This window comes from Gasterosteus aculeatus, chromosome 18, assembly GCF_964276395.1.
Source record: "Gasterosteus aculeatus chromosome 18, fGasAcu3.hap1.1, whole genome shotgun sequence".
In the NCBI taxonomy this organism is placed as follows: Eukaryota; Metazoa; Chordata; class Actinopteri; order Perciformes; family Gasterosteidae; genus Gasterosteus; species Gasterosteus aculeatus.
Window position 1 is genome coordinate 7,669,939 of NC_135706.1, and position 23,986 is coordinate 7,693,924.

General features: G+C 44.1%; 1 protein-coding gene across 10 annotated transcripts in view; it reads left to right on the forward strand.

Moving 5' to 3' along the window:
- The window catches only part of sipa1l1 (signal-induced proliferation-associated 1 like 1), a 62,259-nt gene that overhangs the window by 22,032 nt on the left and 16,241 nt on the right, over positions 1–23,986 (forward strand). For 3 of the 10 annotated variants that reach the window (XM_078093068.1, XM_078093071.1, XM_078093072.1), the window contains 10 exons: positions 4,603–4,675; positions 9,205–9,338; positions 9,545–11,126; positions 11,241–11,463; positions 11,757–11,887; positions 14,302–14,490; positions 15,679–15,853; positions 17,068–17,171; positions 17,375–17,532; positions 22,554–23,133. In XM_078093068.1, the coding sequence (XP_077949194.1) occupies positions 9,669–11,126; positions 11,241–11,463; positions 11,757–11,887; positions 14,302–14,490; positions 15,679–15,853; positions 17,068–17,171; positions 17,375–17,532; positions 22,554–23,133 (3,018 nt within the window). In that variant the 5' untranslated portion in view covers positions 4,603–4,675; positions 9,205–9,338; positions 9,545–9,668. Of the gene's footprint in view, positions 1–2,962; positions 3,077–4,602; positions 4,676–5,399; positions 5,515–9,159; positions 9,339–9,544; positions 11,127–11,240; positions 11,464–11,756; positions 11,888–14,301; positions 14,491–15,678; positions 15,854–17,067; positions 17,172–17,374; positions 17,533–22,553; positions 23,134–23,986 lie in introns of those variants that run through there. The other 7 variants (XM_040160286.2, XM_078093074.1, XM_078093069.1 and 4 more) reach the window with 5 other exon arrangements.

The following is a 23,986-nucleotide window of genomic DNA, read 5'->3' on the forward strand; positions in this document are numbered from 1 at the left end:
GTAAGACATAATTATTTCTGTAACTGGTGAGAGCTGAGCACAAAAAGAAGAAGAAATAGAGGAAACGTTGAAGAAAAACAACTTTGGGCAGTTTTGTTTTGTGCTTTTGGCAGAGCTCCAGTTATTACAATCAAACTGGTTTGTGTGGCAGTAAAACCAGCCGAGGAGGTAAACCCAGTCTTAATGTTTTTCTCCTTCTATGTTTTATCTATAATGTCGTCTCACAGATGTCCCTCAGTGCTATAAAATAGAAGGCAGGTGTGTGACATCCGGGACTAATTGGAGTCTGATGGATTGATTCATAGCTTCTTCAAAAGTGTAGCAAAGTCTAAATGCTGTGTCTTTTAAGAAATATATCTTTTATTCACACAATATGAGCAGCTAACTGTTTACAGTAACAACATCCAGCAGGAATAAAACCCATCTGTTAGTATGAGAAGACACTTGTACGGAGGCCCCACACATTAGCCTGTTGCACTAGTATAATGTGTGAATAGTGGAAGCTGCAGGTTGTTTCTGTGGAAGCAGAGTCGTGTCAACACACCCAAACCAGTTTTAGTTTTTCTTTTCTTTCTCTTTTCTTCTTGAATTTCCCTTTTGACTTCAGTCACGAGCGTGACTCGCTCAGCCCCATCTGACCCGCCGCTTCCTCACGGGAAGCAGGAAGTGCATGAGATGCGTTTCCTGTTGGATTGTGAAACTGCTTCCTCGGCCAAAGCAAAGGGCTCTGCGGGAGGGAACGGGGTTCCCCTGCTTTAGATTAGCTTATTCATTAGCTTATTCAGCTCTCCACTTCTTCAGCGCGTATCCTCTGACAAATACCTCGTGGCTCAAGACGTAGTAACCCAAGATCATCCATTATTATTATTGTTATGTACACAAGCTGTGCTATCTCTCTGTGACCTCATTCATACTTCTATTTCTCTCGTGTCACTCCACAACCCACCATCTTTCTGTCAGTCTCGCTCTTCTTGCGCACGAGCTACGCATGCACAAGAGTGAGCTGCTTTCTCCCCTCGGTCCCACTCGCTCGTCTCCTCGCTGCATTGCTGTTCCAGCCCACGCAGCGCTGCGCCATTTTGGAAATCTGCAGCTCCTTCCTGACGGCTGTAATCTGTGGCTTAAGAAGTCACCTGTTCCATGAGGCAATGGATAATGTGGCATCCTCATCTCCTGCTTTCCGGGGAATGAAATTGCACCCTGTAGTTGGCAGTTACAAGTGAGCTTTGCGTCACACACTTGAAACAAAGCCAGTGAGATGGAACTGTAAGATGCATTGGTCTGCTGCTGGGATTGTATTTACTCGGCAGATGTTTCGACGGCAGGACGAAAGTTTAGTTTTCCCTCTCACTTCCTCTTTGCTGTTTTCTTTCTTCTGAAAGTGTCCCTTTATTATAGATCCCAATCTCTGATATCTCTTCCCCATCCTCTCCTCCCTTCCCTTTCTTTCTGTCCCCACAGGCCTGAGCCACCACATTAATTGCACCACAGTTCCCTTTGTCTTATTATTATTCACCACTCTGCTATTTCTGTCACCATCGCTGCTGCTGTGCCTGCGTTTGCTACGTTGCCAGCGTTTCGCCGGGGTCTGCAGTGGCTGTTGGAATGAGGAGGGGGCGTGTGCTGGAGCCCCATTCAACATCAAATGGCTGTTTGGCGTCATCTGATTGGCACAGATTAGAGGGCTCTCGGTGCCGGTGCGGAGGTGGCTCCCGCAGAGGACCGAGCGGCTGTCTTTGAGTACAGCTGACAGAGCCGCTTGCCAGGCGTGCGTTACTATTGTACAGACATTTACTCTGTTTGAAAGTAATTATACATTACATGCGTGAAGACTGATCGATTGGTTATGTTTTGTCCAAATTGTGGGTAGGTGTGAGAGGAACAACTCTCCTAAACGTTAAACTGCTTACTATTAATGCACAAAACATCCTAATCCTAATTCAGAGGATTCCCTAAAGCTACTTGTATGCCTGCTCAGCTGCCGTCCTGACAGCTGACAACTTGCCCCCGAGTGGTCGGCTTCTTCTGAGCACCGCGTGTCACAAACGTGACGTTGAAGTTATTCCCTTCCTTAGTTTAATTTGCTAGTTTTACATCACATACGCTGGCAGAACACACGCCTTTGTTAAATTGTAGCTGTTGTTTTCTCTATCATTCCAATACTGAATGTCAAGTGCAGCACACGCGCCATGCAGAAAGTGTCCGAGGAGCCCTAGTGCTTCTAGTCTGTGTGTGTGTGAGTATTCTCTGCTGTTTACTTATTTATTGTTCTATGAAGACACCCGAGAGTGAACAGTGTGACAGCATGCATAAATGCATTAAATGTCAGCAACTGTCGAGGTGTTTCAGGGAAAGAAATGGTAACTTTTCAGGACATTCAAAGAGTTTTTTTCATAGATGGCCCCTTCTTTTGTGTCCCTCTTGGGTTGAGTTTAGGTTTAGGTTGTTGCAGTTAATATAACTGGGATATCGTCATATTTAAATATCATCCAACTTCCCCAATGGTTGTCGTCAGTAGTAGTTGCTGAACCATGGCTTAGCATGAGGAAAACAAAAACATAAGGTAAGATAAAATCTTTTATTTGTTCCATAGCAGGACAATTCCTGGGATTACAGCAGCAAAGGTAAAGTGCATGCAGCGACATAGTAAAAATAAGGATCACACAATTATAAATAAGCAGTAACAAAATAACATCAATCCACATAAGCTAAATGAAACATTATACATACAGAAGATATTCTATACACACTGTTGCAGTATGGCCAGGACCTTGTGTCAACCCTCTACTGGGCTAAATCTGACCAATTATGTATACATCCCATCAAAGTCAGGGCGTATGTTTTTGGCAAAGTGGTTTTATGTCCACTGATTTCTTTTTAGATTGATTTTTTTGTGCCACCGGAATGTTTTGACCTTTCGTTGCGCCTCAACAGTCCACTGCCTGTTTCATAGGCGGGTAGTGAGCCCGAACTAATTGTGCTTATTATTAAATGGTGTTTGCTCCACAGAATGACGTCTGCGGCACAATGTCCGACCCCATTAATGAATCTGCACCTCGTGCACCCTCGTTGTACTGTAAGTAGTGGGCTGCAGAGACCAAAAATATTTAATGCCGTTGGGATCAAAGACAACCTCACAGTAACTAGTGGGACCTTCTTGTTTTGTTTTTTTCCCTCATCTAACCCTTACCAGTTAATGCTGAAATTAACCAGAGCAGCACAACTGCATAGCTATCCGTGTTGGCAGTGTTATTGGGCAGATCAATGAGGACATGCTGCGGCCCCCAAGTGGATTTGTTAATAAAAAGCGACAACTCAAAGATCTTTAAATGATGGTGATGGTTTTCACTGTTTCACTACAGACGAACCAACCCCCTCCACCCTTCCAAAATCCTCCCTGCTTGCCGTAAATAATAAATCAACCCGTCACTAAGACCTGCACCAGCACGAGGACTGTCTGAATGGACCTGATTCCTCGATGCTCACACCACTTGTATTCCTCTCGTGTGACTGGTGTGGAGCCACGGTGGTTATGGTTGTGTTTGGATCAGCAGCACTTTCAAATGTCATCTAATTAGGATTGAGAAGCGCCATTGGTAATAACATGAGGACCTCTCAATATTATACAAATAACAAAACCCTTTACAAATGTCCAGCATTGTAACATCCATGCAGGTAATGCAGGGTTCAGTCTCAACTGCTGCGTGTGCAGTTATATATGTATTTCATTAATATTGATTGCATTCCATTTTGCATGTGCACATCACCTTCAAGGGATGTACATGCATAATGACTGCAGAACAGTACCCATTGCATCATGGGCTTACAGAGGAGAGGATACCTTAGTTGGCATCGTTGTCTTGCTGTGTAGATGGTTTGTGGCTCTGATTAAACTACTTTCTTTAGCAGAATTAGCAGTCATGCACACAATGTTGTAGACCATGATTCTTTTTATTGTTGCACATGGTAACTAATGTTTTTTTTAGCTTTTTTCCCTGTATGAAACGGTACCAATATGGTCACACTTGCATGTAGTGGGTGTAGGAAGCTATTTGTGTCATTGTTGCACGCTGTGGACCTGAAACCCAAAGTGGCACTTAGCCTTAGTCACTCTCTCCTCTAAACCCATGTGATGCCCCCCTCCTGTTAACCAGAGAGATGGTCTGCGGGGAAACGGTCTCAAGCTAACAAGCTAGCAGCAACAACATATATATTTAAAAAAATAAAAAAACTATTCTACTAAAATGTATTCTGAACTGAACGTTTTTGCTTTTGATATTTAAAATCTATTTTTCAGGGTGTATTTTTTGGTCTTTTTACAAGACTCTTTACTCACAATTAATAGGGCTGGACAAAATATTGGGAACACGTCTTCGTAGAAAACAATTCAGTTCAACAGCACGTGAATCTACAGGTTCAATAAACGTAAAGAAGGCATGAAGTTGGAAGCATGAAGCTGCATTGGTTCTAACTACATGTCACAAATAAATGATATGCAAGCCTTATGTGCGGCAAAGACATTTACCCGAGAGTGATCTATTATGGACAAAGTATATGCTGCATAGAAAACCTCATCGAAACATGCAACTTTTTTCTTTTCAGGGGCTTTGTGTTTGCAAGAGATCCAGACATCAACAGTCAAAGGAGAGCGGTTGTTGTTGTTGTTGTTGGCAAGGTAAGAATATTTTATACATTCATAAGTCCTGTGCTGGCTTTGACAAAATGCAAGACAGATGATCTCAATAAATCATTATTCACAATGCAACTAATATTGAAGTCAAAGGAGTTATGAAAATGGAAATGAGATGTGTGTGAAGCGGCCACTAAAAGACAAAGCATTCTTTATGTCAAAGTGATATTTAAAGATGTTTATATTAAAGACCTTTTGAGGTACCTGTGACCGTAGCAAAATTCCCACAGAATTCCCATTATGTAGTGACAGTTGCTCAGTTGACAGTGACTATTGTTGGAATGAATCCTACTCCCCTCTCATGACTCGTTCAAATTCCCATGCTCATCTCCTCACTCTGCGATAGGAGAGGAGCGTACGCCGATGAACGACTTTGCAATTTTACACTAGAGAGAGAAAAAGACAACATCGGCAGACTCGCCCGAAAAGCCCCCCTCTTTTCTTTTTTTTTTACGTCTCACCAAAGCAAAGACTCCACCCGACCGCCGAGCTGCGCGGAGGGAGGAGAAAAGGCAAAAGCAATGCGCGTTTTATCTTTCCACACAATTACAATGTTGCTTTGAAATGCTCTGAGCTGAAAACTCCAACACAGTGGACTGCCTGTCAACGTTCAAAGAGAATAATGTTTGAGTTATCTTTCCCTTCTTATCTTCTGTGTGTGTGTGTGTGTGTGTGTGTGTGTGTGTGTGTCTCGGCCGGCCGCTTCCTCATCCGCACTCAGACAATCTAGATGCGAAGCTGTTTGGCTGCGTAGCAGTTAAGAACTGCAGGGCGCTGCTAACACGTTGTGACACACGGGAGGTTTGGAATACCCACCGCGGTCGGTTCGTTTTTCCTTTCTTTTTCTTTTAATTCAATAATGTTTGACGACACAGTTGAGGCCAAAATCAAGTTGAAACCGATTGAAAACAAAAAAAACGCCACTGATCCTGAGAAAGATGACGTGATGCAACACTCCTCTTTGTGTGTGTGTGTGTGTGTGTGTGTGTGTGTGTGTGTGTGTGTGTGCATAAAAGTGTGACACGGAGAGATCAGAATCTGTTTTCTTCTTTGTCTTACCGGCGGTATCTAAACCTGCCCATGAATAAATCTGTGACTAACGGTCACACAGGTGCCCGGAGGCATCTTGGTCACAAGTGTTTGAGACGACTTGCTGTCAAAGTTTGAGCGAGTGTCTCACTCTTTCCGCTCCTTTTTGTAATTGGCATTTTTCCTATCGCACCCTCAGCCATCTGAGAAAGGGCATCTCTTTTTGAATTTACACTTGAGAGCTCCTTTCCATTATTTCTGTTTTGTCTGTGTCCTCCTGTCTGTCCCCGTAGGGAGCTTGAGCTCAGTCTCAAACGTTCTGTGGTTTGTTGTCGGGTTCTCACAGAAAAACACGACGTGACTTGACTTGACTCACCAGTCGGTCAGGTAAGGCTGTCTGCCCGGAATCGGGTGTTTAACTGTCAAAGATGAGGTAATGTCAAAAAGAAACAACACAATGGACAATAGCTCATAGATAGTATTTCCCTTTTTCCTCCAACTGTGGTTTTCTTTTGTCTTTTGCCTCTGTCATTTAATAAATGTTCAATTCTGTGTTTGCAAGTGGGCGATCTCTGCTAAACACAGGCCTGGAAGAACTCCATTCTTCATCCACAATACAGGCTGATTAATGACTACCGAACATTAGTACACTCGCAATTGTGTAAAGATATTTAGCCGGTTCCAAATGACAGTATCTCTGAGAATGGAGAGAAGACATATATAGGGTTTTGGTGTGTGTGTGTGTGTGTGTGTGTGTGTGTGTACTCACACACACACACACACACACACACTAAATCACTTGCAGTATCTTCAGCTCAACTGTCTCTTTAGTCTCTTTAATAGTCTTTTATTTTTTCAGCTCTGGTCTCTTTGAGTCGTTCAGTAATCTGCTCCATCACAGTTAGTCATGATCACGTGGTGTCCACATCGGTACGCCCGTGCTGCTCGGCAACAACAACCTCACACCGGAGCAGCCAAAGACATTTCACATAAGTGCAATACAATTAAAATGTTTTCATTGCACCATAGTATAAAGAATGCCCCCCTCATGGCATTGTCTGTGAATTAATTAATTCATGAATGTTCGCTCATCGACATTTTTTTGGTAACACTTTATTAGTATATGCAAGTCTAAATTCACAGGAACGGTTCTAGAAAAGACTGTAATTTGTTTCCAGTGGTAGTTAAAATAAAGCAGTTATGAAATAATTATTTACAGTTGTTAGCGAGTGCACGCCAGGTCAGTTGAACAGGCGGCGATGTCAACAATAAAATCGCAAAATGCTGCTGTTACGGTGTTTCACAGAAGGTGAAATATTTAGAATGAAATCTACTCGTCTGTATTGAAACACAACAGAAGAGGAATTGTTCACTGTACTAATTCCTCCTGTTCATAATTACATTTAAGTAATCCCTTTATAGGTCAATTGCAAAGTAAGGCTCAATCTACAGTCACCCGACGCCGTTTTTATGACACTTGAGTTGTTTGTGTCGTCCCATGTGCCATCTGTGGAGAATTGCCCATTAAACTCACTCTCCTCTCCTCTGTACCGTGCATGTTGTATCTCTACCATCCAACGCGGGAGGGTGCACCAAAACGCTTTTGTGCTTTGCTAATGGTATTTACGGTCCACCATTTAATGTGAGATGGAATCAGTCCCTCTGCTATCAGTTTACAGTTGACCAGGCCAGCAGACAACCGTGGCAGCGTTTTGCTCCAATGAGCAGTGGCGCTCCATGTTTACCTCTCGGAATCGACCTCATTTTGACACTGCTAAAGGTTACTGATTATCCGTCGCTGTAATTGGTCCTCTGCGACTGCAGGAAGGCGCGCAACGCCACATTCATTTGTTTCAACTCCCTTATCGTTTCAGTCTCCTTACCTAACGTGCAGTATTTTCCCCCCAAGTCTCACTGGCTCAGTGGAGGGCGATGCAGTGTCGCTAATGTGTGACTGATACTTTTCTATTGTACTGTTTTGCGTACGGTCTTAATAGAAATATCTGAGAAATAACTTTATATTATCCCTTGCTTGGGTTATGGGGGAATAAAAGTTGTACCCTTTTTTCTTAATCCGTTGCAAAGTCCGTGCCGTCCGCCTGGGACGTTATGATGCGCGTTGTATTGCAGTGAGGCATCTTGATTGGGTGTAGTGAGCTTTCCACTGTGCAAACAGGGCTGTTATCAGCGGAACAGCCTCTTCAGAATGCCTTAAAGGGAAACTGAGAAAGGAGACTCTGGCAAAGTAGCTTTGAACTGCTGCTTTTTTCTTTCTGTTTTCCAAATTACCTGCATATCAGGTAACAAATTGTAATTCGCAATACATGAGGGGAAAAAACCCCCATCACAGCACTTTCTTCCCTGCGTTTATGCCACTTGTAACACACTGTACTGGGTTTTTACCGCCTACTCGTACGAAGGAGTTTTTGGGTGACACTGCGATAATTTTTCTGTAATCTGGTTTTGAGGCTCCTCAATTCCAATTGAATGAGCTTTGGAAAGAGTGGTGAATCACTCATTTTCATTTTTGAAGTGAAGTAAAGTTTGACAAGCTCACATTATTTAGCTGAAGGATCCCTTCTGAGGAGATTCATCTATATTTATGCCCTTTCAGTTGCAACTTTTCACCATGTATTCTGGAAGCAAATGGAAGGTGTTTAATTGTGATCCAACGAAGATAATTGTACCTCTGTACACCAGTTGTGATGACTCACTTAGTGGCTTATTTTAAAGAAGAATTTAAATTTAAACTTCGAGTACACACAGTATTTTCTAAAAATACAATTTTTAATGAAAAACCTTAATTGAAAGCTTCCTCGGTTTCCCAGTCAGACACACAAATTCTCACCAGCAGCCTTTGAGTTTCTGCCTGTTTGACTTCAATCACTTTTTCTGTGTGTTTAAAGCGAGGCCAGGCTGTCATGCTGCTCAAACGGCTCCATCTGAAAGACTCAAAACCAGAGTTGGTGGAGAACATACGGTAGTGTCATCAGAACTGTCCACAAAGCTGCAGAATGCATCAACAAAGTGCCTCAAGGACAAGGGCACAACACGACACGTGTGCTCAGACCACTTGGGGCATTTATCCGTGCCGATAGCTTAGTTAGTTTGAGAAATCTGAATGTGAGAGGGATCGGACTTGTCTGTCGGTGCTGCGTTACGCATTAATAATTATATAACAGTGACGTGTTACGTTTTATGAAACAGCAAGGCCTATTGCGAAGGGAACGAGTGGAATTGATCGTCGGTTACGCGGGAAAACTTTACACAGTATGTCATACAAAAATATACTGGATTAATTCAAGCCCAAAATTACGTGCCCTGATTGCCTGTGTACAATTTTCTTATTCATATTTAAGAACCTGAGCGACGTATTCGACATTCTCACAGAGCTTTGTCTGAATTCTCTATTATTTTATGGTTGTTGTTTTTTGTTACAGATGGATGTTCCCTAACTTAATCCATCGCTCTCCTTCCTCTCTTAGCCGCTGAGCTGGTCCTATTCAGATTGAATCTAGTCTTCTTGCAGCATGGTTGCGATGCAGACTGCATTTTAGAGACCCGCTGTAAAGGTTCACCATCAACCCGTTTCCTTTACCCAAGGTCCAGCTCCGGAAAGGTAGAATATCTCCTTTTTTAAATTAGAAATAATACAAACTTAAGGTCTTGAACTTTAATGGTGGGGGGGGGGCCCAATGTTTATTGTTCCTTCATAAGATATATTTCAGGGTGTTTGTGAAATGATACCTACTTACATTAAATGCAGCCATGGCTTTTAGTCCATATGCCCTATTCATGTTTCCTTTTTCTTTTCTTTTTCTGCAGCACCAAATGTATCCGTGAGACTCTCTCGTTACTTCACTCAGTGGGCATAATGTTGACCCGAAACTAAATCCATCAGCAACTCATCCCTACCTTTCCCTCCCATCTCCCCTCTCCCATCTCCATCATGACCAGTCTGAAGCGTTCTCAGACAGAGCGCTCGGTCGGGGGCTCAGTGCCGGCTTCTGATGAGTTCTATACCCGCCGCCTGCGACTGCCCAATGGAGGGGCGCCACCGCCACGCAGTGAGAGCGCCCACATCTCCTCTTCAACCACCGCCGGCTCCAACCCTGGCGTCCCAAAGATGGGGGTTCGGGCTCGTGTGGCTGATTGGCCCCCGAGAAAGGACGGCGGCGGAGGAGGAGGAGGAGGCGGCGGCGGCGGTGTTTGGCACATAACTGTGGAAACGGACTCCCCCAGCTCTACCAACACCACCAGCTCTTCAGGGTCAGGGAGTGGTGATAGAGAAAGACTTGTCGGAGGGGGACCAGGTGGAGGAGGAAGTAGCGGGAGTGGTAGTGGGAGTGGTGGCAGTGGAGGAGGAGGAGGAGGAGGGGGGGTGTCGGCCGTCACAGCCCACAGCAATCTGTCAGCCAAGCTCGGCCACCTGATAAGCCCGCAGGACTCGTCCATGCTGCGCAACATCCACAACACTCTCAAGAACAAGATGCAGAGCAAGGGCAAGGACAACCGCTTCCTGTCACCCGATGGCTATCTGGGCTCGCCGCGTAAAGGCATGAGGCGCATCCGCCAGCGCAGTAACAGTGACATAACGATCAGTGAGCTGGATGTGGACGGCAATGAGGGCTGGTCCTTCTCCGGGTGGACACCCATGCACCGCGAGTACGGCAGCACCTCGTCCATAGATAAGCACGGTGTTTCGGGGGAGAGCTTCTTCGACATGCTGAAAGGGTACCAGTCCTCTGAGGCCCCCGACCAGCGAAGCCCAGCTCCGGAGAAGCTAACGGAGCTGCTCACCGTGGCCCCGACGAAGCAGGCCGCCCTGGACCTGCCGGACGGACCTTCAGGTCCAGCCAGAGGGAGCCCCGCCAGTCGGCTGAAGGAGCGAGAGAAGCACTTGAAGAGGAGGTCAAAGTCAGAGACGGGCGGCGAGTCGATATTCCGCAAGCTGCGCAGTGTGAAGGTGGAGGGGGACACATCGAGAGCCGGCTCAGATGCTGAGGATGGGGGGAAGGGAGATGACAGTGGTCCACCTCCCAAACCCTGGGCGTGTCAAAAAGGCTTTGCCCATTTCGATGTCCAGTCTCTGCTCTTCGACCTCAATGAGGTAATCCATAGTCGCCAATCCGGGTCCAAGCGCAAGAACACCACTACCGGGGCCTCGGCGGCCGCTGCCGCCTCTGCTTCGGCCACGTCCTCCCTCTCCTCAAATCAGAGCGGGGTGTACGGGTCACCCTGTGGCTCACAGGAGGAGCTGAGCAAAGAGGGCGTAGGAGGAGGACACGGCACCAACCCGGCCCTGGACCCCGGGGACGACAAGAGCAACGACCTGGTGCTCAGCTGCCCTTGTTTCAGAAATGAGATCGGCGGAGAGGGCGAAAGGAACATCGCTTCTGCTAAACAGGTATGTTTTGTCCAAGAAAGGGATGATTAGATTTAATATATATATATATGTATATGACATTTTTGGATGTCTGATCACTTTGTCAACTATTTCGTGTCCTCCTCCTCCTCCCAGCCGGGCAGCATAGGAAGTGGTGGGAGCTCAAGCAACTCTTCGGGCAGTACAGAGGAAGGACCTTTGGATGCCATCCTCACTAATCATTTTACCAACGCTGGTGTGGCAGTGCTTGAAGTCACCAAGGACGGGCCGAGCCAACATGCTGACAGGTCCAAACGTTACATCGTGGAACACGTTGACCTGGGCACCTATTACTACCGAAAGTACTTCTACCTCAGAGGTGAGCAAAATAAGAGTAAACCGCATTTCCTACTAAATGCTGTTTACTGTATATAATGATGTTTTTTGCTAGCAGCCAAGCTTCAACTGTCTTTTAGATAATTGGCAAAAGATTATTTATTCATTCCAAACAGTAATTATTCAGTCAGTATTTTACACCATTCATTCACTAGACTAGTGGAGCGACACAAAGTCGTCAATTTCCTGAGTTCGCTTCACTTCTGTAATTTCTCATTTGCATTATTTTGTTATCTGTTCATCCTTGCCTCGAATCTTAATCCTCTTCACCCCTAGAACACTGGAACTATCTGGGCGTGGACGAGAACCTGGGCCCAGTGGCAGTGAGTCTGAGGAGGGAGAAATTGGACGAACATAAGGAGCATGGCCAGCAGTATAACTACAGGGTCATCTTCAGAACCAGTGAGGTACAATATAATGGACAGTCAACTGCGATACTGATGCGTTTCTTCTTTCTGTCAATAGTGACTATTTTAAGACGGAGAAAAAGAGAGTGTAATTCGTAAATGAATGAATGAATTTACACTTTACACGTTTGCATTTCCCAAAGGTTACAGGGAGAATTCTGTTGTAGTCATTTTAACCTCCAAATGCTCTTGGGTTATTAATTGATTTTCCAGTCCAGATGAGAGTAAGGTAGCATATTTTATAGCATATTTGTAAAGCAGACTGGAGGACTGCGATGGCCTAACAGACATCTGACCGTGACAAATCAGGAAATACAAACGCACACACATATATATGTTTTTACTGGCTTGATTGTTGTGTAATGTGATGATCTACTCACCAGCATATATCATATTTGTAGCCGTTCACAGTTGTCAGTAGTTAGTACACTCTGTACTGAGCGATTGTTACTAAGACGGTCTTAAGAGTTCAAATTGTGTAGGAGTAACATACCATATCCCTGCTGACTGAAAAACACAGTTGGAGGGAGACTTTATAAAAGCTTCGAGCTCAAGATTTTAGATGCATCCGCCTCCATTCCTTAACGCCGCCTCAAATTATTGTACGTTTTCGATTACATTTCTGTTCATTCACAACACTCAATGTACAGTTCGCAGCCATCGGAAAGCTTGTGTGAACACCTCTGGGCTTTGCTGCCTTCCCCTCCTTATAGACACTAGAGCCAGAGATCCATGTCATCGTTCTCTGAGCTGAACGCCCACCTACCATCTTTGTCGGCTTTCATCTGTGAAGGACTGAGCTGTGCCATTTCAAAGATAAATTAAACTAAAATAGCTCCAAACGTATTCTCGTAGAGAAGAAAAATCGTCGCTCTTGCATTAAGAGCACCATCCAATCACTTGGGATGACGCACGACCTACTGTGCATGTTGTCCTTTTCTCTTCTATTGCTATTTTCAGAAAAGGGAGCTGGGCAGGTGTAGATCTGCCTTTTGTGGGAGTGCGTGGCATGCGCTGATGTTGAGGAGATTTGTCCAGTGTCCACTAAGGACGGCTATTGTCCTCTTCCAAGGGAGAGTACTTCTCTTGAATTTGTTGTAACTTGTTGGCAACGACCTTCAGCATACTGAGCGCTACGGTGAGACGCACAGCACACACAAGCGATTCTTAAAAGCCTCCGGCCCACTTCGGATAACCAGCTGTTCCTGATGGATATTTAGGTCCTAGTCCTTTCACTGTCCTCTTGATTTATTCATGGATGTCCTCTGAGTTTTCCTCGAGCAGGAGTTTCCCTTATTAAAGAACTGCATGGGTTCTTACGCAGACGCTTTACCTGCATAAGCACAGAATGAAGTGCCACAACCCTTTTTTTATCCAGGATTTTTACGGGATAAATGTAGATTTTGAGCCCATTGTTTATCAATGGCCATGATCGTGTTTCAAAAAGAGCCGCCTTATGCTGTAATTTGAATATAATTACACAGGCCTTTAGGCCTCATAACAGGCTTTCGTGCAGTTTCCAAACATAGACTTACTAGTTTGCTTCTGATGGCTTTCTGAGCTGAATGGGAGGCACCGCAAAACAACTGAGCCAGACTAAATCTGGTTCTTTTATTGTGACCAAGAATCTGCAATACTCCAGTGTGATGGATTCTGGGGAGCTTTCTAAAATGTTTTAATTCAGTAGCTCTTATAAGAGAAAGAGTTTTATTCTGATCAATGGAGAAAAACACATTTTGTTAATAGTTGACTGCTTCAGCCGTTATGTCCTCGTCATCACACCTTTTTATAGTACCTCAGTGGATTTTCTTTAGAAGCATTTTTGACTAACCAGGATATTTAAAGTCTCTCTTCCAAGGTAGAGCTGCCAAGCATGAAAGTCCTTGCTGATGGTTTCCGCCCACAGTAGAAAACATAGATGAGGAGGCAATAAGTGAAATCAAGCCTCGTAAAAAAATAAGTTTGATATTTTACACCCACAGAAATGAAAAAACGTGGGTGTGTTGCAACTCGTCGACGTAGATCCCATCAAAACATATTCTTCTGAATACCGATGGAATTTTGCCGGCTCTTGTTTGCCTTCCTTGGCACTCGACCCTCCGTGCAATCTGCAGCCTCGCCGCCGCGCTTCAACCTCGACTCCATCCTCCTTTTCAAGGTGGCAGCGGTTGACAGTTAATGATGGGTGGCTTGTGCCAGGTTCAATCAAATCATTGATAACAATGGTATATAATTCCAATTATATATGTTTTGAATCTCACGCGCCCCACAGAGTGCCTTCACTTACCCGAATGGGGTACACCTCCTCCCGATTGGAGAACCACCGCTCTAAAAACACAACCGTGTAAAACAACTCACAAAACCATGTGCGGTCTTTAATCTTTTCCCTCGCCTTCTGGGTGCCCTGTCTCCAGCTGAACACCCTGAGGGGCTCCATCCTGGAAGACGCAGTGCCGTCCACTTCGAAGCACGGTCTCGCTCGAGGCTTGCCCCTCAAAGAGGTGCTGGAGTTCCTGGTGCCGGAGCTCAACGTGCACTGCCTCCGCCTGGCGCTCAACACACCAAAGGTCACTGAGCAGCTAATGAAGCTGGACGAGCAGGGGGTGAGTGGACACGGTTGATTTGGTTTATTCTTTTGATCTTAATAAATACAATCCACTCAACATAATTAATTATTTTTTAATTAAAGACACACGTTTCCTTGACATTATCCTGTACGAATATATATATATATATCTCTATATATATCTATATATATATATCTCTATATATATCTATATATATCTATATCTATATAGATATAGATATATATATATAGCCAGAGGACACCAGTATATATAGATAGATAGATAGATATTTTTGTTCATACTTAATAATTTAAGTAAAGAAACTCCTTCATGTCATTGCACACTAGGGCTGTCAACGAATATTCTATATTCGAATATATATTCGAATAGTTGTTGAAAACTAATATTTGTATGTAAAAAACAAACAAAAAACAAAGCAAAAACCGGCGCCGCGTCTGCTTAGTAGGTGGGCGCGCGCCTGACTACTGACTGTATGTTGCATGAATAAAACTGACTAAACAGGCTACAACAGCTTCGTGCACTGGATTGATTATTTTCCGTTTCATGCCAAGGAAAAGTTGCGTGTTTACAGCACAGCTCGCTCAGAGCGTTCAATGTCGGTACTGTAAAACCTTCAGTTTCAATCACTGAATGAAGCCTGACATACAGTATGTGGGACAAGAATAGTGACCTCAAATTGCTTACACAAAACTCTTGATCAGCACTCAGCCTTTGTTTATTGTTGTCGTTCATTTAAACCGCTTTGCGCAGAGAGCGCGACGGTGAGAGAGAGAGAGAGAGAAAGAGATCTGCGGTCTTGGCCATTAGTTCATTTACTTATTTTTGTGCAGGTAATATGTTGTTAAATAGGTTTAACTTAACTACTTGTATAGGGAATTTATTTATGTCTCGTTATATAAATTTGTCCTGTTATTGAGGTGCCTAATGCACAACCATATAGTCGATAATCTGTCTTTTTTTAAAGCGTATATTCGAACGTCCTTTTTGAGCAATTTTGACAGCCCTATTACACACACACACAAATAGGAGAATAATACAGAACAAGAGCCACTCTGACACTCGCTGTCACTATGCAATCATCAAAAGCCCAAATTCTCAAAATGTCAACATGGCTACGCCGACATTATTTCTACACAGTGTTGTACGCTCCTCCCACTCCACCCCACCCACCACCTTCACCTTGCAACAATGTTCTGTTTACAGTTGAGCTTCCAGCGGAAAGTTGGGGTGATGTACTGCATGGCGGGTCAGAGCAGCGAGGAGGAGATGTACAACAATGAGTCGGCTGGTCCTGCCCTGGAGGAGTTCCTGCATCTGCTGGGCGAGAGGGTCCGACTCAAAGGCTTCACCAAGTACCGGGCCCAGCTCGACGCCAAAAGTACGTACATGTAGAGGAATCCCAAGTTGTCCTACCAATACTCTGGTAACACCTTGAGCGGGTTGATGGACGCACACTGCGGGAGGATTTCAAACTATTACATGAATTAAGAATAAAAAGTACTTAAAGAGGTTTTTCCGCCTCATTGTGGGCAAAATAATCATGTGTGCACATTAAAGGTGCACAGCCTACAGCACTACGCCTTTAGTACATGCACTGCTTCCCCAAAGTCAGGAATCAGGAATCAGGAAACATTTATTAGCCAAAATATGTCAAACATACAAGGAATTTGTCTTGGCGGTTAGTGCGCGACAGTAGACAGACAAGACAACAGTGCACAAGTAATAAAATAAAGTGGGATGAAATGCTAATGCAATGGGTTAGTAGAATAAGGCTATGGGTTAGTATAAAACAAGGGAATAAAGTTAAAACATTTTAAATATTAAAAAGTTAAAAAGAAAAATATTAAGCATAAAGTGCACTAACAAACAAGTAACAGACAAGAGACAAAGTGACAAGTGACAAAGTCCCAGTGTGCATTAACCCCTCCTGACCCTGGTGTCCTCTGCATGCGCTGCACTAACATCAAACATTCCTTTAATACCAGACATGTGACAGATGGCCTCTGGTCTCAGATTATTCTACTGGAGAAACTGATAGCCAATATATTCTGGTCTTCGCTCCTTTGACCCGCCCATCTCTGCATTGGCTTGAGACAAGATCGATGTCTGCTTTGATATTCAACCCCATGTCAATTAAGTAATCCACCATAATGCTCAGTGAGACAAAAACTCCCACTCAGTTGTCTAGCAAGACATGTAATGCAACCTTCAGTGGACCCTAGTTGATTAAACGCAGCCACGCAAAGCACTCCCATTAGAAGGAGTGTAATTAATTGAACTAATCTAGCTAGTTTAAGTATGGCCTTTTAAACACATTGTGATGGTTCTGTGAATAGAGCGCACCAATAGACTGTGCAGCTGGTTATGAACATGCAGGGATCTCAGGGAACACGTTGCCAACTGAACAACAATTGGCGGCAGAGGAAGGCCGGTAACATGAGGATAATGTTGGGTTCATAGTATGGGAGTGAAAAAGGTACATATCGCATGTTTTGAATCTTTTTTTTTTTTTTGTCTGAGGTTCTCAGTTAATGTCCTTGGACGAGTTATAAACAATTCTATACGTCTAATAGCAGCATTTGTTCTCCACAGCTGACTCGACGGGCACCCACTCCATGTACACCACCTACAAGGACTATGAGATCATGTTCCACGTGTCTACCATGCTACCGTACACGCCCAACAATAAGCAACAGGTGGGTAAACAGCAGCATTTCACATCTCCGTCAGGATGTGTCGCGATGATCGTTTAACTCATTCTGCACGCGGCTCAAGTAGCAATTGTCTCGATTATGCAAGAGATAAAGTCAGCGCACACTTTTAAAGTGTGTTCCCACGCTATTATTTAGTATTACTCAACATCTAACCAGCTCCTCCTGCTGTCTTTGTGCGCTTTTAGTTACTGCGGAAGCGTCACATCGGGAATGATATCGTCACGATCGTATTCCAGGAGCCCGGGGCCCTCCCCTTCACCCCCAAAAACATCCGCTCGCACTTCCAGCACGTCTTTGTGGTTGTGCGTGCTCACAATCCATGTTCAGACAACAGCTCCTACAGGTGAGGTTTACTTGTGTCACTACTTTGGGTATTTTCTATTGTTGCAGCTGCATTTAATTATTACTGTTTTTATCTCACAATATCATGCCTCCCCCATCTGTGTAATTGTTTAACCTTTGATGTCCCTAAAGCACAATCGTAGATGAGACTGTGTCTGTGTGACTGGAAAACACAAGGAAGGAAGTCCTATTAACCGACAAATTATTCAGCTGATGGCTTTTGAAATTACATGAGTGCTGGATTCAGAGGTTCATGCTGATTTTCATCAGGTGGTAAAATGGAATTAGAAAGACAATTAGCCTGCAGATTGTCAGTTTCCTGGCATTTAATAACCAGCTCTGTAAAAATATATAATATAATACATTTCATCCGAAGGCGGGGGTTGCACTAGTAATTGGCGGTTGCTTTGTAGTGTCTCCTCTCATATGGATGCCAGTGTAGTGAAAGCGTGTATAGAAAAAGTCCAGATAAGACCATTTGGAATTTGTTTTACCCGAAAGCATGCATGCATTTTTGTTTTCATGAATCCCTTCCTATCACTGCTGAAATAATAATGCTCTTAGCTGTTGCTTCAAACCACTCCATTAAAGAGCAGGCTGTGAGTGTGGGGAGCCTTCTCTACGCTGCTGCTCAGTCCTTTTGAAGAAATGATGAACTTTCTACCTGTTCAGCCGTGAAGGACATTTTGTTCCGTTTATTCCTGCCTCTGTCTTGTTATCTAGTTTTCTGGCCTTCTCTCTCATCTCGCTCTCTTTGACTCTTCCTCGCGCTCTCTCCCGCTAATGGCTGTTTTAATTGCTGTGCGAGCACATTGTGCGAGGTCTTAATTTTCCCCTGTAGGGCTACTTCATTACTGAGCTAAAACACACACAGACACGTGAACAAAGGGCGCAGGAATAAAGTGAATATAAAGCAAATACCGTTGACCCGTGGCGTCTGTAATACATAAACGTGAATTAGGTTTTCTGAAGTCAATACTAATTTCACACACCGCAAAGGATAAATATCTTCGTTTGTAGATTTCCAATTTGTTGTGAGCACGGGGAATTGAGTCACGATGTATGAAGTAAGTTTGACCTAAATGCTTTGAAGCTTTGGCGTGTATCTTGGTTCGTATTTTATTTGCATAGAGGTCAGGAAAACATAGCCCACATTGTTGTCGTATTTCTTGGATTCGTTAAAAAACAAAAATGCAATGCAACAATTCAGAGATGTCTTCAGTTGCGAGTGCTTGCATATGCTTTGTAAAATAGTGCAGTTCTATTTTTTTACACATAGATGCATCTTGTGAGACTATGACTGCACTCGACAAACGGGCGTCTCATAGAAAGAGGTAACGCTGAACGTGACTCCCAGTGGACACGTCTTGTTTGGTGTGAGAAATGACTCACTTCCTTACACATGTTGATTATAGTTATCCAGTTTTAGCACTCAAATTGCATTAAATGTTGAGGAGACTTTTGACACAAGTCCTGGCTCGGTATTCTCTGTGTTTTCAACTGAGAACTTGAACCCTCTGGCTGTGTTTTTAGTTGTTCAAAGTAACAAAAGTAAAATACGTTTTGTTTGCCTAAAATTGTCTTTCTGTTGCACTCCGCTCCATCCCCTCGTGTCGCCTGTGGTCATGTAAAAAAACAGGATTTCCACGGCAAAGCGAGGACGAACCCAACGTGTGGCGTCAACGTTCTATACGTCGTCTGGTAGATAGGGGCCGCTCCCTCATTTCTGACATCTAGAACACAGCACTGCATGCGCCAGAGCTAAAACCACCACTGCGCAAAGATCTATAAATAATGAATAGCAAAGCATGTTATATGTAGCCTACCCAGTCCCCATGTACACACACATGCATACAGCACACCTCTTAGCCACCCACTCCAATAGGTATTGACATGTTCTCTTTCTTCCCCTGCCTCAGTGGGAAGCAGGTCCTAGATACTGGAAGAGTCTTGCTGCCCACACACTGGATATTTATAAGACCGCAAATCAACGAAACCACAGGAATGGGCTCTTTCATTTCTAGCGCCAAACCTCCGGCCACGAGGATCACACGGCACAGCGATCCCCACCGCCCTGTATTCTCATTCAATCTCCCTTTTTTCACTGTCATTCAGTTATTTTTTGCTCTCTCTCTCTCTCTCCCCGTCTTGTTCTCTGGCTTTCACACCTCTACCTTCCTCTTTCTGCGTCGCCCGTCTCCGTCCTGCATGAGTCACAGGGCTCTGGTTGACTCACAGGTGTTTGAGACCCGTACGAGTGCTTTTAGAGCTCCAGCGTGATGTATTGAGTGACGTTTCTAGAGATGGTGAAGAATACGAATTAAAGGTCACATTTTATTTTCAACCATTTGTGCGGCCTGCTCACAGCCTCTTCAGCTGGTCCTCTGTGAAATACCAGACACGGTTCATTTGCCATCTACAGAAAAGGAGGGGAATATTGCCTCTAGACTGTATCCAGGCTGTCAGTTTAAACATTTTGATTTCTTATGCTAGTATGCACAAATGGAAAAAACAGTTAAAAGGATTCTGTTTTTTTAATCTGAGCTTTGCTTTGTTCAAATATTGAAAGATATGCATACAATATCAAACATTGCTGCTCATTTCCTGCTGCAATCACACCGGCTTACATTTATTTTTCTTATCAATAGTATAAAGCTTCAGAATGTTATCTTTTAGTTAACCCTTTTAGACACTTTGGCTCAGCATAAACAAGCCGTAAACACAACACAACACTGACATGTGGGCACTTTTTAAATTGATTGACAAACTGAATCTTATACATTCAGCACATACGGAGCAACATTACTTTAATTTGGAGCAGTGTTTTTCAACCCTTGAGAAAGATGTTGTTTCTTTAATGCTCCCCTATTCACCAGAGAGCCGCTGCCCTTGTGCGTTTGTCTTGTGCTGGGCGGCTGTCGTTCAATGTGTGTCGTTTAGCTGCCGGTTCCTTCAGGAAACAACATCGATGTGGAACGTTGATTATTATCTCTGGCCAGTTTTAGTGTATTCAATTGAATCGATTAGAGGGGAGCTGCAAAATGTTGTGATAATTGTTTGTGGGCTACGAGCTGCTCCATCCAAATAGGTTGCTTTGGAAGAGCATGTGCATCCACCTGCTTAAGGAATTTAAAGGTCTCCAGAATTTCCAGAAAAGCTGTATTTATCTACTGATTTTTATCTACTTATAACAGAATCTAAATTTCTGCCTACATTTACACTATCAGCGATTATTATTTTTACCCACTGCACTTTATGCAAAATACCAATGCTTCCCAGACTTGGAGAGAAGTAGAGGTAATCATTTTAACCTCAAGATGGAGTGTAAACCGACAATAAAATGCCATTTTTATTCAACTGTTCGGATTATTCTCTATTTGGAAATAACTCAGACAACAGGGGGAGGAACGTTTATGTTGGTATTACTCGCCCAATACACACGTATACGCACACTACCATCCCAACTTGTTTATGTCCATGAGAGATCAGTCGAAATGTAAGCAGTTTCGATGTATTCGCATTTACCTAATGTATTATCATTCAATTATCGATATTGTACTAAAAAAGGTCCCTGTTTTCCATGCGGATTCAGCCATCAAAAGATGTTTCCTCTCTTTTCTCTGTGTGTCACAAACAATGAAAGGTGAAGAATGAGGTGTCAACAGTTTGTCGTTTGGCATAATTGAACACCACACGTCTCTGAGGTATGTTTAGAAATATGTGGGTGAAATTTTGACTTTAGTTGCTTATTAGACAAAGCAATTAGTCGTTGTGTGCTGATGCGTGTCAGCGGGTAGGGAGCGCGGGGGACGAGGGCGCCGACTTCCGGTGCTCGTCAGCAATTATCACCCGAGAGAGGATGCGTGATCGAGCTCATGCGTTCACAAAGAGGTTGAGAATAGGAAAGGTCGCCTCTGTACAGACGCATATATATATATAAAAAAAGGCCCTTTCATATGGTTGCCAGTCTGTTTGTGTCATATAACAGAATAAGTACTTTTGTTTTCCTATACTTTCCCCACACAGTCCTCATTTCAAGGCCACGTTTTCCCTCACCCTGGTTTTTCTGGGGCTTTTGGGCCGGAGATTTGGAAAAGTTTCCTCCCCTCGTCCGCCTCCTTGGCTCGCCTTCCTCTCAGTCGCTGCTCAGCTGACTTCCCGACATACCAGACAGGGAAAACATGGAACGGCCATTCCAGAGACCTAATCAGAGGAAAAGGGGGTTTGGAGAAGCCAGGCCGAGAGCAGGGAGAACGGGGCTGTAGAGGACGTGGAAATCAAGCACAAGCTGCAGTATGAGGCTTATTAAACATAATAGCAAGAAACTATCTAAACTTAGCATGTACAGAACGTGGGCAGATAAAGACAATACATTACATTACATGTCATTTAGCGGACGCTTTTATCCAAAGCGACATACAATAAGTGCATTCAACCATAGGGTACAAACTCAGGAGAACAAGAAACAAGAAAGTGCAATTTCCTCAAATAAGCCATTTTACAATTTGCTATAGATGAGTGACGTTACAAGTACAATTTAAGTGCTACAATTTGTTAGTCTTTAGTCGAGGTTGAGTCTGAAGAGGTGTGTCTTTAGTTTGTGGCGGAAGATGTGAAGGCTCTCTGCGGTCTTGGTGTCTTCAGAGAGCTCGTTCCAGACAACTTGAATCCGATAATACAGAAACCATGAGGATCATTTTTGCACCAAAGAAAAGAAACTTTGTTTGCTGTTTCCTTTTCCACTTGTAAATTCAGCCTTGATGGTTTTGTCTTTGTGACTTTTATGTTGCCGTACTCGAGTGAGCAAACAGCATGCGGTTTGTTGTGGACGCCTTTTCTTTTGGCTCATAAAATGGACGTGATGTAATGTTCTAAGTAGATTAAGCTTAGTCATAAAATACTGAATTGAAAGCCACATGTTTGATAATATCTGAACCGATTTGTGACACAACATTGAATTCTTTTGATCTCTCCTCCCATTCTTCCTTCTTTCTCCTCCCGCCTCCTCTCCCCTCCCCGTAGTGTGGCTGTCACCCGCTCCAAAGACGTCCCCTCCTTCGGGCCTCCCATCCCAGAAGGCGTGACCTTCCCAAAGTCCTCCGTGTTCCGGGACTTCCTGCTCGCCAAGGTCATCAACGCAGAAAACGCCGCGCACAAGTCAAACAAGTTCCGCGCCATGGCGACGCGGACGCGCCAGGAGTACCTGCGCGACCTGGCGGAGCGCCACACCACCAGCACCCCCATCGACCCCTCCGGAAAGTTCCCCTTCATCTCGCTGGCCCACAAGAAAAAGGAGAAGAGCCTCTCGTACGGAGGGGCGGAGCTGCGCAGCCCCGGGGCGGTGACCTGGACGGTCCACGTCGAGGACCACGGGACCGGGGGGGAACTGGAGGCCCTGATGGCCATCTCCAATGACTTCCTCATCCTGCTGGACCAGGAGGCCAAGGCGGTGGTGTTTAACTGTGCCACCAAGGACGTGATCGGCTGGACGCTGAGCAGCCCGGCGTCTTTGCGGATTTTCTACGAGCGGGGAGAAAGTGCGTCCCTGAGGAGCGTCGGCAATAACACGGAGGACTTCAAGGAGGTGGTCAAGCGCCTGGAGGTTAGTTTGCACCAAAACTGTGATGCGTCGTTGGCTGTCTACTCGGTGACACAGACCCGTTCTTGCTTGTAACATAATTAATCAGCAGTTGCTCTGTTTCCACAATCACATTAATTTGTTGGACTTCCTGTCTGCCGCCGTCATATTTGAAGAGCAACTTCAGAGCAGAAATCGAATTGTGGCCAGTTGATAATTGACAAAGATAATCCAGTTATTTGAGTTAGTCCATTTGAACACACTTATTTCCTACCAGATGGGTGGAACTCGTCACGCGAGGAGCCCGTGTGGTTGTTAATAAATGTTAAAGAATCGACACACGTTCATTCATGTCAGCAGGACATGAGAAATAGTGGTGCATAAAAGTTCAAAGGATCTTAGATCATTTCAGCACAAGAGAGCAGTCCTTTAGAGATCCCCGTAAAATTCTAAACGTCATTGTTTTACTTTTGCATTTGATGTTTTTTTCAGACATTAAATGCTGTGATATTTATTGATGAAAACAGATATTGTAATTAGTCATTTTAAGGATGTATCACATACAGCTTTCGTTCTTTGTCTTTAAGCCACTTAACCAGCTCTGCTCCGGTCTCTTTCATCTCGCATTAGTTGTTCACAATGGAACCATATTAGGGATTGAAGAACAGAAAGCATGAAAATGCAAATGCCCGAATCGCATATTCTAGGATTGGCAGTAGAACTTTATTAAACGCTCTGATCGTTAGCGGGTAGTTGATTCAAGGTTCACATGAGTGCCGAACCGTGAAGGAGGATCCGTACAGATCACGGATCTCAGAAACCAATTCAATGGACTAAGCTGCGGTTAGCTCATGTACCTGCCCCCCCACAGTCCATC